Genomic DNA, 17,808 nt, shown 5'->3' on the forward strand with positions numbered 1-17,808 from the left:
GATTGGCCCCATTCACTTCCATTGTAAGTGCCTCACTATAACCCAGATCTTTTGGGGGGTTTTTGTTGTTGTTTTTGTTGTTGTTTTCTTTTTGTTTGTTTTTTTTTTCAATTTATCTGTGGAACGAGATTATTTCAGAGGCATATCTGAGTTCATACACAGAATGAACAGAACTGTGGATAACACTGGCTTCAGGAGTGGCCAGAATGCTTGTTATCTCAGAGATCAGTTTGAGCGGCCGTTCGGAGCGCTCAGCCACAAAGGGCATCAGTTCCGCCTCCAGATCTCACCTCAAAACTACAGCGGTTCAGTGTAACAGTGAAAGACACAGATGAAATCTGATTTAGAAGGCAGGACAACAGCATTTGCTCTCTAGGCACACGGACAGACACCTCCTGCTCGAATGTCCAGAAGATTATTTTCATGACAGTCTCTGATGTGTGATTTTAAATGCTGGTTTGTGAGCTGTCATGGAGGCTGACAGTGTGTTCATAAAACAAGTTTGCTTTTCTGTCAGGGGAAGTTTTGCTTTCTTATCACTTGTAGGTCTCTTTCAAACCTGGATGATTTTCTTTTTCTTCCATGCAGCACGAAAGGAAAAGTTATAGAATGTCCAAAGTGCTTCTTTCATAATGGCGACTGAGACTGTTTAGCTCCAAAACAGACAAAAAAGCATAATACATGTAGTCCATATGACTTGTGTGCTATATTCCAAGTCTTCTGAAGACATAGGATATCTTTCAGTGAGGAACAGGCCCAAATTTAAGTCATTATTCACTGATAATCTACCCTTTCGCAGTTGCGATGAAATTTCGCTTGCTTTTGCCTATATTGAAAAATGCCACGTGAACTGCCTAGTTGTCGCAGGTTTTGAGACCACCACACTTCCAATATATGGATATGACAGATACATGACAGTTCAGGGAGTAATGTCACAAATTTCAGCCAGTGCATGATATCAGAAGACTTGGAAAATAGTCAAATGGGCTTCTTCTATGATAGTTTTATGGTGCTTTCTTGACCTTTTTAGAACCCAAATTCTTAAAAGTCTGTCTTTCTACAGAATGAATACAGAAAGCTGTCTATGCAGTGTAAAGACTTTGTGGTGGGTGTTCTGGATCTCTGTCGAGATACAGAGGAAGCGGAGGCCATTCTGAATGGTGACGTGGATCAGAACCCCCCAACAGACCACCAAAGACCCTGTCTGAGCCGGGTCAAACTCGCCATCAAATATGAAGTCAAAAAGGTGAGAACGCTCTTTTTAATAACAAAAAATTTGAGTATCATTTAATATCATGGAATATATTAGTATATATACAGAATATACAGTATATGTACATGTATATATATATATATATATATATATATATATATATATATATATATATATATATATATATACTGTATGTATTTAGTATACTGTATATATATAAGTATCTTGGTATTACCATCCTGTACCATCATTGTACTATGGTACCACCACAGAATGACTTGTCTCTGTGGAGAGGAGGTGTTTGGGTTTGAAATCTCAGTATGCATATGGTCTGCTCTGTTCTTCACCTCAGCTGAACTCTGATTGGTCCACTGTGACTGTGACTCACTCTTCTGCATGTTAAGAACTCACCTTGTGACTTTAGCACACAAACCACTGACTCCACAACTCTGAGCTCTCTTCTGTTAGGACTAACTCAAGTGTGACAAGATCTCTGCATTCTTATTATGGGGCAACCTTCGCCTTTTCTTTCTGTTTGCCACAACATTAAAACTGGGTCTGAATTTAAAAGCTGTCTTAAAAACACCAAGTTTTGTGACTTTTAGTTCCTGGCATTTAGCTTTGAGGCCATCTTTATGCTGGTGTGCTCCTAATAGTTGACAAATTCTCTCTTAGTAGATACAGTTGAAGTCAGAAATGTACATACACTTAGGTTGAAGTCATTAAAACTAATTTTTTAACCACTCCACAGATTTAATATTAGCAAACTATAGATTTGGCAAGTCGTTTAGGCATCTACTTTGTGCATGACACGAGTAATTTTTCCAACAATTGTTTACAAACAGATTGTTTCACTTTAAATAGACTATATCACAATTCCAGTGGGTCAGAAGTTTACAAACACTAAGTTAACTGTGCCTTTAAGCAGCTTGGAAAATTCCAGAAAATCATGTCAAGCCTTCAGACAATTAGCCAATTAGCTTCTGATAGGAGGTGTACTGAATTGGAGGTGTACCTGTGGAAGTATTTTAAGGCCTACCTTCAAACTCAGTGCTTCTTTGCTTGACATCATGGGGAAATCTAAAGAAATTAGCCAAGACCACAAAAAAATAAAAATAAAATAATGGACCTCCACAAGTCTGGTTCATCCTTTGGAGCAATTTCCAAACACCTGAAGGTACCATGTTCATAAACACCATGGGACCACGCAGCCATCATACCACTCAGGAAGAAGACACATTCTGTCTCTTAGAGATGAACATAGTTTGGTGTGAAAAGTGCAAATCAATCCCAGAACAACAACAAATTACCTTGTGAAGATGCTGGAGGAAACAGGTAGACAAGTATCTATATCCACAGTAAAACGAGTCCTATATCGACATAACCTGAAAGGCTGCTCAGCAAGGAAGAAGCCACTGCTCCAAAACTGCCATAAAAAAAGCCAGACTACAGTTTGCAGGTGCACATGGGGACAAAGATCTTACTTTTTGGAGAAATGTCCTCTGGTCTGATGAAACAAAAATGTAACTGTTTGGCCATAATGACCATCGTTATGTTTGGAGGAAATAGGGTGAGGCTTGCAAGCTGAAAAACACCATCCCAACTGTGAAGCATGGAGGTGGCAGCATCATGATGTGGGAGTGCTTTGCTGCAGGAGGGACTGGTGCACTTCATAAAATAGATGGCATCATGAGGAAGGAAAATTATGTGGATATATTGAAGCAACATCTCAAGACATCAGGCAGGAAGTTAAAGCTCAGTCGCAAATGGGTCTTCCAAATGGACAATGACCCCAACTATACCTCCAAAGTTGTTGCAAAATGGCTTAAGGACCACAAAGTCAAGGTATTGAAGTGGCCATCACAAAGCCATCAATCTGAAAAAAAATGTGTGGGCAGAACTGAAAAAGCGTGTGCGATCAAGGAGGCCTACAAACCTGACTCAGTTACACCAGTTCTGTCTGGAGGAATGGGCCAAAATTCCAGCAACTTATTGTGAGAAGCATGTGGAAGGCTACCCAAAACATTTGACCCAAGTTAAACAATTTAAAGGCAATGCTACCAAATACTAACAAAGTGTATGTAAACTTCTGACGCACTGGGAATGTGATGAAAGAAATAAAAGCTGAAATAAATAATTCTCTCTATTATTATTCTGACATTTCACATTCTTAAAATAAAGTAGTGATCCTAACTGACCTAAGACAGGGAATGTTTTCTACGATTAAATGTCAGGAATTGTGAAAAACTGAGTTTAAATGTATTTGGCTAATGTGTATGTAAACTTCTGACTTCAACTGTATATACACATTTTAATGATGAATGCTAGCCTATTGTGTAGTACAGCCTACTGGCAATTTTAAAAACAAGGGATTGCACTCTATTGAAACTTCTTGTTTCAATAAAGTGCAACAGTCTGGCTTCTTAAAGTAAAAATCCCATTCATTTTTGCCTTAGGGGAATTGATTTTTAACGATAACTTTTAAACCATTAAAGACAGACCTACCGTGAGCTCTGAGGTTGTTAATCAACGATATATGCTTCTGTTGAAGCCATCAGTCCACATGATTTCAACTTCTTTTTTTTTAAGGGAATAGTTCACAAAAATGATCTCATTGTGTGTGTTTACATGCACGTTCTTACACCGATTATGCTTAATAAGACAACAAAGTGTGTGGTGATATAAGTGCAATGAAAGGCTTTCCTTTATTGGTGTTAGGTCTTACACAGCTTAAGAATAAACTGATCGACAGGTAGATTTTTGCCCATTAGCCCGATTTCGCGCTGCATGAAAACCCCTTTCCGGCTTTCTCACCAACTTATCCAATATACACATATGTTGTGTGCATGCCTCTTCATGGTTTGATGTCAAAAGCAGAGAATAAGTTGATTGTGTCAAATCTCATGTAAAAGCGGTTTTCTTGCTTTGTTGTTTTTTTTTTTTTTTTAAATAAGCTTTTTGGGAGCAATCAGCAGATTGGTGTGCATGTAAACGGGCTTATTATTTACTCACCCTCATGCCATCCCAGTGTTTCATCTGCAGAACACAAACAAAGATTTTAGAAGAATATTTTAGCTCTCTAGGTACACACAGTGTAAGTGAATGTTGGCTGAAATTCAAAGCTCATTCACTTATATTGTATGGACCAACAGAGCTGAGATGTTCTTTTAAAATCTTTGTTTATGTTCTGCAGAATATGCATAAACATCTGAGATGGTGTTAGGGTGAAAAAATGATGAGAGAAATTTCTATTTTGGGTGGAAAATAGTTTTCCACCCAAAGGAATAACTATTCCTTTAAAAACATGTATAATAGCACAATTATTGGTGAAGAACTACAGTACCCATGATCCTGAGGGGGAAAATCCACCAATCAAAGAATCGCGGCAAACAAAGCGCGCCAAAAGAGCTCTGCAGCGACCGCCCAATCCCATTACACACTGTGAATGACCCAATCAAGCCACTCTCTCTTCACTCAATCTTATATATCTGTATATATTTTGCAATACACTTAAAATATAATGACTCTATACTTACAATCAACAATTATTTTTTTTTATTTGATTTGATTACGTCATTGCAGTGCTACATGGGACTGTATTTCATTCCCTTATTAAAGACGTTAAGTACACAGTCTTGTACCTTTGCCTTTTTGGCTGATTTTCAAATACTTTTTTGCTTCAAATCAAGGTTTGAAATTTTGTGATTCACCTCGGAGCTGGTTGGTTTGGTTCATGGCTTACAACTCTTTTATGAGGGATTTTATTAACTCCCTATGGAAGTAAAGAATGGAAAAACACTTCCGAAACAAAACTGAGTGGGTACTGTTGCGCTGTATTGGCTGTTTTATAAACTAATGATGATTTCTTCAATATGTTCCCCAAATGTTCAATAGGAAATGCTTTTGTGCGGCTTTTAAGCAATCAGAAATAACAAATTTGCCTGCCGGACAATAATTAGTCAAAAAAAAAAAAAAAAAGAAAACTCCGGAAATAAAATCTAGACACCAAAATAACTTATAGTGGCTAGGGATAAGCTATTTTGACTTTGACCAATTAGCAACAACCTAGAACACCTTAGTAACCACATATCAACCACACACAACACTCTGGCTGTGAGTTTTACATTGGCAAGCACCACTTACATTTCTTTAAAAATCCAGCTATACTGCTGTATATAATGCCTGGCGGTGTGTCCGGGTCATGCAGGGGCTTAATCTGTGTTTGTAGACTCTCAGAATTGTAAAAACCAGCTCTCACTTGAGCTTTAAGTTGGAGAATTGCACTTTTTTTTACTATTCTGATCTTATTAGACCAAATGCCAAACAAACACAAACGGCAAAACACAGCGTCCTGGGTTTTCCACTGTGTGATAAGAAATAAACTCTGAAGCTGTGGGCTTGTGGTGACATGTCTCAGTGGTGCTTTAATTTAATAAGATAAACAGAAATAAAGGTGCTGACGGGCAGAGAAGTGTCCAGGGAGAAACGTATTAATCTGCAGCGTCACAACGAAAACAGAGTGTGTTCCTTTGAAGTACAAGCTGGATGAAAAATCACAAATGAGAGCTCTTTATTATCTTGATTGTTTCTCCAAGACATCAATGACATTAATTAGAGAGCAAATGGAGGCTTTTGCACACACACAAACACACACACACAAACACACACACACACACACACACACACACACACACTCAGCTGTCTAATAGAGCTACAAAACTAAACAACAGTGACACCAGCAGCTGTATTCGTCATCTCTGGACCTTCATTGATTCTCCACCTGCTCAACAGATCACAATTACATTTGAACGGCCATCATTTACAAAATTCGACAAAATGATCTATTTTTACAAGTGTCATCAAAGAGCATGCTTGAGGTAAAATATGAGACAAGTGTAATTTGAAAAAAACAAATACAAATCAAGGTAAATTTCACTTGTGAGCAGAATATTTTTATTGACCGTCATTTCTAATCAAGCTGCAATTTAGCTAAATTATGCAAAAAGTGTGAATAAAGTATTTAATTGAATTAAAATAGACTGTGCTTTATATGTTTAAAGGGATAGTTAAGACAAAAATGTAAATTATGTCATCATTTACTCACCCTCATGATGTTCCAAACCTGTGCAACTTACCTTCTTTAGTGGAACACAGAAAAACACAGAATATTCACACTGCTCTTTTCTATATAATGACAGTGCATAGGGATGGATACTGTCGAGCTCCAAAAACGACAAAAAGGCGTCATAAAAGTACCATTAAAGAACTTTTTTAGATTGAGATTTTTAGCAAATAATCACTTTCATTTTGGTCTTCTTCCTCAGAAGACTTGGAACATAATGCACTAGTTGTATGACTACTTCAACAGTATACTGTACTTCTGTTCTGGTGCTTTTTTGTTGTTTTTGGAGCTCAACAGCCCCTTCTCCATTCACTTCATTCCCAAATTTTTTTTTAAAAAAAGCACAGAAAATGGCTCTGTAAATGTAACAGACTGACCGTTGATTTGTACTCCTCTTCTCTGTGTCTCAGTTTGTTGCTCATCCAAACTGCCAGCAGCAGCTCTTGACGATCTGGTATGAGAATCTGTCTGGTCTCAGGCAGCAATCCATCGGTGTGAAGTGTTTGACGGTTCTGGGAGTAACTGTCGGCCTGCCCTTTCTCGCCATTACGTATTGGATCGTGCCATGTAGCAAGGTAAAACAAACTGTGATTCTAATTCTTTCAACGTGAACATTTTCACCTGAACTAAGAGTGATAGTTCAACTAGAATGCCTGCAACATCTCACAGAGCTGTTTTCAAAGGGCCATATTCTACATATTTGAGCACTTTTATCACATAAGTCCACTTGTAATGTTAGTCAAGGTTTCTTGCAAACATTGATACACGGTCCTGACCAGGCACGACGCTGTCTGTCTATTCTCGGTTGCTTGGATTCTATTTCTGCAGTTTATTTCATGCTTATTGGAGCACTGCATTGTAAACTTAGCAAAATACTAACTTCACACGAAACAAAGAGTCTCTTGTGCACTTTCTGAGAGCTTATGTTTTATTAAAGTATTTTTAATGTCTGACAGATAGACAATAGAAAAAGAGAGAGGTGCTGAATGTCAAGCAGAAAGACAAATGGCAGACTGATAAGAATGATGATGATGATGATGAAGGTTTTGTGTGTGTGAGACATTTGAACTTGAGGGCAATCAAACCATTCACACCACCTCTGCTGAGAAAAAACAACTTTTACTGATTACACCACTGATTTTTGACAAAGTCTCTGATGAACATTTGTGAACTTTGTGAGGAAAGAATACTTTCTTAAGCAGCCTACTGAGAGATATGACCAAGAGGAAAAACATTGTGGCTGTTGTTGATGAATTTATGAGGTATGTCGAGGGCTGAATATTTACAACAAATGATAAATCACGATGGAATTATTTAAAACAGACTGTATGTTTGTATTGTCTCTGTGGGTAACAGTGAATATCAGCTCTCACCTCTTTCTGTTGAATGAACTGAGATTTAAAGGATTAGTACAGCTAAAAATGCTGCTGTGAAACACAAAAAGAAATGTTAGGCAGAATGTTCATGTTGCACATTTCCATAAAATAGAAGAATATAGGGACTTGGTGCTTTTGCACAATGAAAGGATCATAAAAGTGGTCCATATGAATTGTGTGCTATATTTTCAAGTTATCTGAAGTCATATGTTATCTTTGTGTGAGGAATAGACTGTAATTTAGGTTGTTATTTAACCCGAAGAATCCCAAGCATTTTTTTTTTTTTTTTTTACTTCCTAAAAAGTGTTTTTCGTAAGCCACTGGTCATTAACATTATAAATATGATGCATATTCTGTTTTGAGCATTTTGGAAAAGCATTGCAAATTTGCAACACTGAGCATTTAGGGTTGCAAAATTTCACCACAGGTTTTAAAATATATATATATATTTTGGGCAGTATGTTTTTAATTCACAACACAGCTCAACACCAGGCACGTGCAGCGGGGGTGACTTTAGGGGCTCGATCAAATGCCACCCAAAATGAAAGCTTGCACACCCAAATACGCTTAACAATAGTGTTTATGTGTGTAAAAAATTATTATTATTTTTTTTTCGATGCATCATTTATGGAATAAAAAAGGAAACAAAAGCGCACTTTAAATTACGAATGTCTAGTTCAGATTTCTGCCTCATTGCTCTGAATTGCACGCGTCTATATAATTAACATAACAACGGTATTATTGTTCTTTTTTTAATATGAACCAAACCTCCCTCTTCTCCATAAATACAAAGAATGCTTGGAAAAGATTTTAAATCTTATTAAAGTTGTGCATTCATCTGTTCAACACAATGTATTACACAAATATTTTTTATCAGTTTTTTTTCGTCAGTTTTCCTGTATAGTGCAAATTGTCCCACCATGTATATTTTTGTCTTTAGCAATAATTATGAATATAAAATAATACAATTATTTAGCATAATATTTTCATAGATTAACAGGCCTACCTCCTCCATTGATAAAGTGTCATTAATTTAAACAAATTGTACTGTATTATTAGTAAAAACAAAATGAGATTGTTTTCTCCCAACGACCACATGATATATTTGCTGATCTAATAAAAATAATAAAAAACACACATCTCTATGTAATGTAATATATTTAAAGGTGCACTAAGTTTTGCTAATTAAAAATGTTTTACACATAAAACATGAATGGCATTTTTTTAATATGTTGAAAATGATGTTCATTCACATGAGATGAAGACTCCAGCCACATCAGAAGCCCAATAACAGCTGTTTCATTTTACATGGAGCTGGTTGACCCCTCATGGGCGCTGCCATGTTGACAGCACATGACAACCTGTGTCATGCAAATGACTAAGTTACTACCACTAATGAAGATGATAATAGTAACATGTTTAATTTATATAGCGCTTTCAGCCAATAATCAAAGGACATGTAAACAGAACAAGCAAACCAAGCAATAAAACAACAAACACAATATACTTGCTACAAACAACAACAGAGCCCAAGTCAACAGTGTAGTCTAGAGTGATGGCATGGTATTGATAAAGAGGATCCACCAGACAGTCCGAACAGAATGAGTGCAAGTGGAAAGATAAAATGTTCAAACTAGAGGTCCCTGCTGGAGTGGTGAAACAAACCACTACAGTACGTCCTGTAGCTCTCATGGATCACAGATAAATGCGTGACATCAAATGCCAAGCATGAGCAGAAGGCGGAGTTCAGCAGGGCAGAGAGCTCACGAGTCGCGGCTGCCCAGTCAGAGTCCAGAGCACAACAATGCACGAAAATTCGTTTGGACTGAATCCAAGAATGTAAATAATAGGAATGTATGTAGTACGAGACAGAGAAAAACAGTGACTAAAAGTAACAAAACAGAAGATAAACTACGGTGTAAAGCGGCAGCACTTAGTAAACAAACTTCCAGTTTCCAGGACAAAACTTCCAGAGTCCAAAACCACAAGTACTACTGGGACCAGTGGGACGAGTAAGAGCGAGCTAAAATCTTACTTAGTGCACCTTTAATATACCACAGATATTATAAAACAAATATTTTATTTTATGACAGAAAAGCATTGAAAAGGTTTATCTATGATTTACTGACTAGGATTGGGAAAAGTTTAACCACTAATGCCTAGTGTTGCATTTTTACTATGCTTAGAAAAAGGTCTCAAATTTATGAAAGTTGATATTTTTGGGGGATATAATCATGGGAATCTAGAAAAAATATTACAGGTCAAATGCATGTTAAATTTGTACCAAAAGTACATTTACATTTAGTCATTTAGCAGACATTTTTATCTAAAGCGACTTACAAATGAGACACTCTGGGGTAGCTGTTTAAGACAGTACATCGTTTAACCTTGTTATTTGTCATATATAACAAAACTGCATTATACCTTATCCACCTAGCTGCAGACAGATGAGCTGTTTTTTGCTCTAATAGTATCATAGACACAGAATGTGGTACTAACAGAGTCAAATCTTGGTATCCAACTAAGTCCCTCGAAGCCAGTACTGCTTTTTCTGCTGCTGCTAATGCATGCAGAAATTTTGGTAGGCCCGCTGCAACCGAGTCTAATTTTGATGAGAAATATGCCACAGGTCTCATTTTACCCCATGCTCTTGCAATAGCACTGAAGTCATGTAGCCCTCTTTTTCATCCACTGTCTGAGTGAATGTTTTTTCATGTCTGGTAGGCCCTATGTGGGAGTTGATTGCAGAGCTCATTTTAACTGAATGAAGGCTTCCTCTGCTTCCTCTGTCCAGCTAACCTTCTCATTTGCAGCCAGGCCCTTACCATGTATGATACTAGACAATGGGGCCTCTTTCTCTGCATAATTTGGAATCCCCTGTCTACAGTATGATGTCATCTCTAAAGCTCATCACTTGTTTCACTGTCAGTGGTTGTATTGCTTCAATGTATTGCTTCAATGTATTGCTTCACTGCGCTTGGGTGAGAGGGATTTGCCCTCAGCTGTGATCACATGACCCAAAAATGTTAACTGCATTAACTGCTTTCAAATCTTGTACAAATCTCCATTCTGTTGGCTGGCCAGCATCACAAATCTTTTTGACAGGAAAAAATGGAGTTCATACTGGAGATATTGGACATGGCACAATTATGCCAGACTTTAATAATTATTCAAAAACGGAACGTATCCCCTCCTTTGCTTCCAATTTGAGGGGGTATTGTTCTTTGCACGGCCTATATGATGATTTAGGAGTGATCACAATCGGTTCAACATTTTTCAGTAGTCCCACATCATATTTGCTTTTGGCCCACAAATCACGTGGTACTTCAGCTAGCTCAGGAGGCAGTTCCCCCAGCGTGATGAATGCCGGAGAGAGTTTGTCACATGTCTCCTGAACTCTCTGAATGCCCCTCGAGGTTTCTATGTTATGCTGACAGTCTGTTTTGATACTATCCATCTGTACACTACGCCACACATTTGAGTCGCCCACTTTAGTCCAGTCATCCACAAATGTACATTGTTTAACCCATGGGCCTATATTTTCCCATTCGAGCATTTCCCCTTTGGTCAATGATATATGTGGTCTGGCATTGGGTACCCTATACTGCTTTTCTGCAAGGCTGGGCAGACAGACTCCAACAGCACACTTATCCTTAGTCCAAAACAACCAATCTGCTTTCAACCAATAAGACCTCGCTCGCTTTTCAAACCAACATTTCTCATGCTGCTCATCTGGCCCTTCTGATACAAATGCTGTACAATGCAATTAATCAATCTCCATAAAGTCAGTTCCTTCTTGTTTCATGTGCATATGTGCCAGTTTTACAAGCTCACCTCTGACTGTGCTCTTATTATCATAATGTAGTTGCCATTCATAAGCATATAACAGTGTGTTTATGTTGCATTTTGCCATCATGTTTTCTGGTGGGTCAACAGTTTCCTCCCTGGCCACAACCCCTGAGGTGCCTGCTACTAAACTGATGCCCAAAGTGCACATTAAATCACAGGCCAACAATTTTATTGGACAGCAATCAGACATCAAGAAGGAATGTTTGATATTGCCCTTTAAATTGTCAGTCACAGACAAAGGTGTTGTATAGTATTTTTTGCAACATTCCCCGTAACCCCAATTGTTTTTACAAATCTGCCACTTAATATTGGCTTTGGGTTTAATTCCTTTGTCATTATGACTGACTCTGTGGCACTAGAGTCTACCAAAAATGTGATTGGTGTGTTTCTTACTGTCAGTGTGAGTTTTGCCATCGCCCTATAGGCCCCATCAGAAAACATGGTGTATAGCGTGTCATGCATGCGAGTGTAAGAGTTTGCTCGCGTGTCGAAGTCTCTTGCTGGGTTTCCTCAGAATTCACCTGATCCGTCCCCAGCCCCCCCAGGAGTCAGTCAGCTTCAGTATCTTCGTCCTTTGATAATCCTTTCTTGGGTTTGTTTTTTGGACAGTCTCTAGCCCAGTGGTCCATCGGCCGCATACGAAATAGCCGTCACTGCGCTCTCGGCCGTGTCCCCGGCCTCGCCATCTACCTCGCCCTCTTCCTCATGTTTCTTTTTGCACCTGAGCCTCGAGGGCATTCAGTTGAGCCATCTGCAGCCTAGCCGCCATAGTCTTTTCCTTTTTTATTGACTTCTCTTCAGCATGCACAGCATACTTCTCAACATTAGCCAGTTGTCCTGTGTCGCAATCCAGACAGTGGTCTCTAACATCAGCCCTGATATCTGGACTTAGTCCTTCCACAAACCGATACTGCAAATGTGCCTCCCACGGAGACATATTGTTCATGTTTGCCGGCCTGTCTATACCACTGTGGACAGTATGCATTTCCGTAAGTCATGCCAGATAGTCATAAACACATTAATTTGGGCCCTGCTTGCAGGCTGAAATTTTCCTTAAATTTTCCTGAAACTTAGTCCTTATTTGGTCAACGAGCCTGCGCACATGAGTCATGTAATCAGTGTCCCTTCTGTCATCATCATATTACAAATCTTCCATAGTGAAATCTACTGACACTTGTCCACATTTCAAATTCATCTAAGTTCCAAGCAGTCATCGTATTTCTCCTGTTGTTGGTCTGAACTATGTAATCAGCTGCTGCAGTTGTCTGCCATACTCCTCACCCCGACTTCCTCCACATCTGGGAGGGTTTGTGCCACTTCTTTTATGTCTGCAAAAGTCCATGCATGGTACTCATACTGAGTTCCACCCTCCCCTTTAGCCACTTGGATCTGCAGCATGTAAATGACAGATGTGTCGGAGAAGCTTCAAGGTGATTATGCGATGGTGAAGTCAGCTGCGGTTTCTCTGTATATGGTAATCCAGTGCCTTCCTTCACGCTTACTGTATACGATGGTGCCGGTGGTGGCGCTGATGGTGAGACGCTAGCTGATTGGGGCTTCGTTGTCGGCCCCAGGGTTACCCCGTCTTGTGCTGTTTCATCTAATCGCTCGTTCTGCCGATCTCTGCGTCACCCAGTGGGAGCTGAGTTCAGGTCAGGATCATCTGAGTACTTCAGACACTGAGACAAGTTGTTAGTTTTATCTGTATGTTTATATGTTTGCTACTGTGAGCCAGTGTGCATATGCTTTCCAGTCTGCCTGAAATACTGCATGCTTTTTCTTCCTCCTTTTTGATATTCCTTCATGTTCTTCCCTACTCTTCTTTTCCTTCTCCTCTAACCTTTCTCTTAATTGTTTCAATTGTTGTGTGCTGAAACTTCCTGTTTTTGGAAATCTGCATTCAACTACCCAGACTCACAGTTGATCACAGCAGCCTTTTCCATAATTATTTATCATGTATTTGCTATTTGGAGATCCCAGATCTGGTTCGTCTATTACTAGGGTTGCAAAGGGCCGGAAAATTTCCGGAAACTTTCCAGAAACTTTCCATGGGAAGTTAAGCTGGGGAATTTTGGAAATATTGGAAAAAACTTTGGGCACTTGGCTATATGCTGCTGCATCTTTGTGGCATTCTTAACATAGGCCTTTGCACAGTATTTGCAAATGTACACAGCTTTTCCTTCTACATTGGCTGAGGTGAAATGTATCCACACATCAGATGGCGCACGTGGCATTGTTCTGTAAAATAAGATTAGAAAAAAGCTTGTAAAAAACACTAATGAAATGCCATGCACAGATATATAAATAGTTAGCTAAATAATTGGAATATTCTGGAATGATAAAAATATTTTACAATTGATGCTGGACAAATGAATAGAAATAGGCTAGATGAATAGATGAACACTCCTCAATTAGCATGCTAAATCAAACTATAACCTACGTTCTTGTATGATGACAGAAAACTGGCTAGCAGAAGGCAAAAGAAACAGCATCACAGTTGAGCTTGGTACCACCATGATAGCTAGCCTCTTGTATTGTCAATGAAATGGTGTTAGCTAGCTTACATTTAGCATATCTGATTTACTGGCTAGCTAGCTACTGTATAAACACATTTTGATTTAGTATTGGCTAGTTAAACTTTAATACCATAGCTCAAATATATTTACCCTAGTAATGTCATCAAAACTTACTTGACTGGATGTAGTCCTTGGGCTCAATGCAGTAGTGTGGCTTCAATAGTCCTGCTGTAGTAATTAGCCTGCAGTAAGTAGTGTGCTGTGTGCTTGTGATTGAGGAATGCGCAGGGTAGAATTTCAACTGAATTTGCATTCAATCTGGTTGTTTTAACCAAGATTATGCTGCAAGATGTTTTTTTTTTTTTCAACTACATTTAAGTTCCCTGTTATAGGCTAACTTGCAATTTAACAAATTTCCAGTTTATTCCCATTAAATCCCGTTAATTCCCATATATTCCCGTTAATTCCCATGGAAAGTTTCCAACTTTGAAAATTCCCAGAATTTTGCAACCCTATCTATTACCCCTTCATTTTCTTTTTTACTATTGTTCGAACCCATTTTAGGCGATTCTCCAGCAGTCCCAGACCTGCCCTAGTAACTCGTCAGTTAAAATAATTGTATCAATTATTTAGAATCCCTTTGTAACATGGTTCAAATGGGCAAGGAGGAGGCGGGATCCGGCTGAAGAGTCAAAGTAATATTTAATGAAACAAAAAGACACAAAACACAAACACACACACAGCAGCTGTGTGTGGCTCTCTCTCTCTCTCCCAATCTGCTGCATTCGGCCAGCCTTATCCCTCTCCTTGGGTGATTAGCCCGATTGGGGGCCAGCCGTGCAGACTCACGGCCCGGTCCCGCCCTCCTCCTCATTACACTCCTCCCTCCTTTGCCTCAGGTCGGGCATGACGTACACCCCCCCCCCACACACACACACACACACACGAAGGGGGGGCATTGCCCTTCTGGCCACGCCTGCTGACAGGCTTTCCCCACCTTTCGAAACCTGGGAGGGAAAAGAGGAGAGGGAAAGGGCAAGGCGGAGTGACAGTGAGAGAGAAAGAGGAGAGAGAGAGAAAAAATTGCTTGCCGGTTTCCCAACACACCGTCGCCTGGTCCTCGACCACTCCTCCACACTCTGGCGGATGACAGCCACTCCTCCCCAGGCGGACCGGCGCGAGTCCTCTGACCCCTGGTGGATGGAATGCCCCTCTGTGTTCTGGCGGGTGGTAGCGAGCCTCTACACCCCTGGCAGCGGCTCCAGCCCTTCAGGCGGCCGGCAGCAACTCCTCCGTCCCCCGGCGGATGGCCGCGGCTGCTCCTTTGGGTGGATGGGGGGGGACTCCACGACAGCGCATCCCTCCTCCTTCCCGGGCTTCGGAACCAATGTAATATGGTTCAAATGGGCAAGGAGGAGGCGGGAACTGGCTGAACAGTCAAAGTGATATTTAATGAAACAAAAAGACACAAAACATAAACACACACACAGTAGCTGCGTGTGGCTCTCTCTCTCCCGAACTGCCACATCCAGCTCATCCTTATCCCTCTCCTCGGCTGATTAGCCCAATCGAGGGCCGGCCATGCAGACTCACAGCCTGGCCCCACCCTCCTCCTCGTCACACCCTTATTCCAGCCCTGGTCTTTCCTCAACTAAATAACAATTACAAAAATTATCATATATTGAGAATCACAATGGAATTTCTTACCAGAAAGAGAATTGACGCTTGAGTCTGTTTGCTGGTTCTTTATCCTTCTACTCTGTGGATTGTGCGTTGATCCAACTCCGCCTTCAGACCTCATGTTCCCACATCTCACCCTCTTTTGTAGGGGAGGTTCGGGCTACAGTGACTCTAACCCCGACTGTGCACAGTTTCCATCCTTCGGCGCTGAGTGTGTTGCCGAATCAGCTGACGATCCTACCCGACTATGCCAAGATTGTTGTGGAAATTTCCTAAAAAAGAGACTCAGAGGCAGAAAATGTCTGTCTGGATCTTTAATAATACTTGCAAGTAGTCTCAGTCACCATATAGAAATCAAAGGTTTCCACAGGTGCCGAGCAAAGAGCACTTTGCCTCCTCTGCCTTATACTCTGTTGGGTGTGGTTTCAGTGATGCCCTCAGTATCCATGCATCGTCCTTGCCTCGGGCACATGAACATCTCGTGTCTTACTCTAGTGAAGCTTTTGCTGGGCAGGATAAGGAGTTGGGTCAACTAAGGACACACACACTTTATCACCAAGCAGAGTACAGAGCGTCCACACATTATATGGTATGCAGGGGAGAGAACAGACAGAGAGAACACAAAGTACCCAGTAGAGAAACAATAGAATACAAAGTCTTAAAAATTTTCCATTACAGACACATAGCAAGCAATTTGTGATAAAAGTTTAACAAAATCTGCAGTATAGGACTGCCAAGTTCTTACAGTGGCTGGAGTAGTAAAGATGCTAGCACAGAAGAAAGAGACAGACAAGGATTTTTTTTTTTGTGCATTAAGTGCAGGTTAAGTGCAGTAGTAAGTGCAATTAGTGTGGGTTGGTTAAGTGCTCGCAAAACAGATATGTTTTCAGCTGGTTCTTGAATGTTGAGAAGGTAACAGCAGCTTGTATGGAGGTTGGAAGTTCATTACACCACAGAGGAGCAGAGAAAGTGAACGATCGTGAAATAGACTTTGAGCCTCTTTGTGATGAGACCACCAGGCATCGCTTGTTCATAGACTGCAGAGAGCGAATTGGAGCATAGACCTGAAGAAGTTAATTGAAGTGCAGTTCCATTGGCTGTCCTGAAAGCCATAGCCAAAGCTAAATAATTTGATGCGGGTAGCTACTGGTAGCCAGTGGAGTGAAATCAAGAGTGGGGTGACATGAGCCCTTTTGGTTGATTGAAGACCAGACACACTGCTGCATTGTGGATCATCTGCAGTGGCTAAATTGTGTTAGCTGGAAGGCAGGCCAACAGAGCATTGCAGTAGTCCAGTCTTGAAATGACCAGAGCTTGGACCAGGAGCAATGTAGCATATTCAGACAGGGAAGGTCTGATTTTTTAAGAGGTAAAGAAGAAGGGAAAGTAACAGAAACTGGATGAAGAAATGGTCAGAGATATGTAGAGGAGTAACAAGGGGATTATTGGATATACAGTTACGTGTAAAGATGAGATCTAGCTGTTGCCCTGCTCTGTGAGTTGTAGGGGTTTGCGGTCTTGTAAGGTCAAATGAGGTCAGAAAAGCTAGAAAGTCAGCCACTTGAGGTTTTTCCAGGTGGATGTTAAAGTCCCCAAAGACCACCAGTGGAGTGCCGTCCTCAGGGAGTGAGGACAGCAGTACATCTAGCTCTTCAACAAAGTTGCCTAGTTGACCTGAGGGGTGATAGATTATCAAAAAGTGGATTTTACTAGGATTAGTGGCAGTAATGGCATGATATTCAAAAGTTATGTTATTGCAGAGAGAGAAGAGCGGAGTGAATTTCCATGAGTTTGAAATTAGTAAACCGGTTTCCTCACCCCGCCCAGTCAGACGAGGGGTGTGGGTAGAAGTGAAGTCAGTTGAGAGAGCTGAGGGAGTTGCAGTGCTGTCTCTGTAGATCCACGTCTCAGTCAGAGCCAAAATATTTTTGTTTTTGTTTTTGTTTTGACTAACTGGGGGAAAAAAGTAAAAGCAATTGTGTCTTCTAGTCTTTTGTCTGGCTTTAACAAGCTGTTTTGTTACAGTTCAGAGTGTGTGTGTGTGTGCAGTTT

At 40.3% G+C, this 17,808-nt stretch overlaps 1 protein-coding gene across 1 annotated transcript in view; it reads left to right on the forward strand.

The window, feature by feature from the left end:
• Nucleotides 1-17,808, forward strand: part of LOC127418079 (short transient receptor potential channel 7-like) — a 77,707-nt gene that overhangs the window by 23,656 nt on the left and 36,243 nt on the right. The window contains exons 3-4 of the mRNA XM_051658460.1: nucleotides 1,064-1,246; nucleotides 6,746-6,910. Coding sequence (XP_051514420.1) covers nucleotides 1,064-1,246; nucleotides 6,746-6,910 — 348 coding nt within the window. The remainder of the gene's footprint in view (nucleotides 1-1,063; nucleotides 1,247-6,745; nucleotides 6,911-17,808) is intronic.

This window comes from Myxocyprinus asiaticus, chromosome 27, assembly GCF_019703515.2.
Source record: "Myxocyprinus asiaticus isolate MX2 ecotype Aquarium Trade chromosome 27, UBuf_Myxa_2, whole genome shotgun sequence".
Taxonomy (NCBI): Eukaryota; Metazoa; Chordata; class Actinopteri; order Cypriniformes; family Catostomidae; genus Myxocyprinus; species Myxocyprinus asiaticus.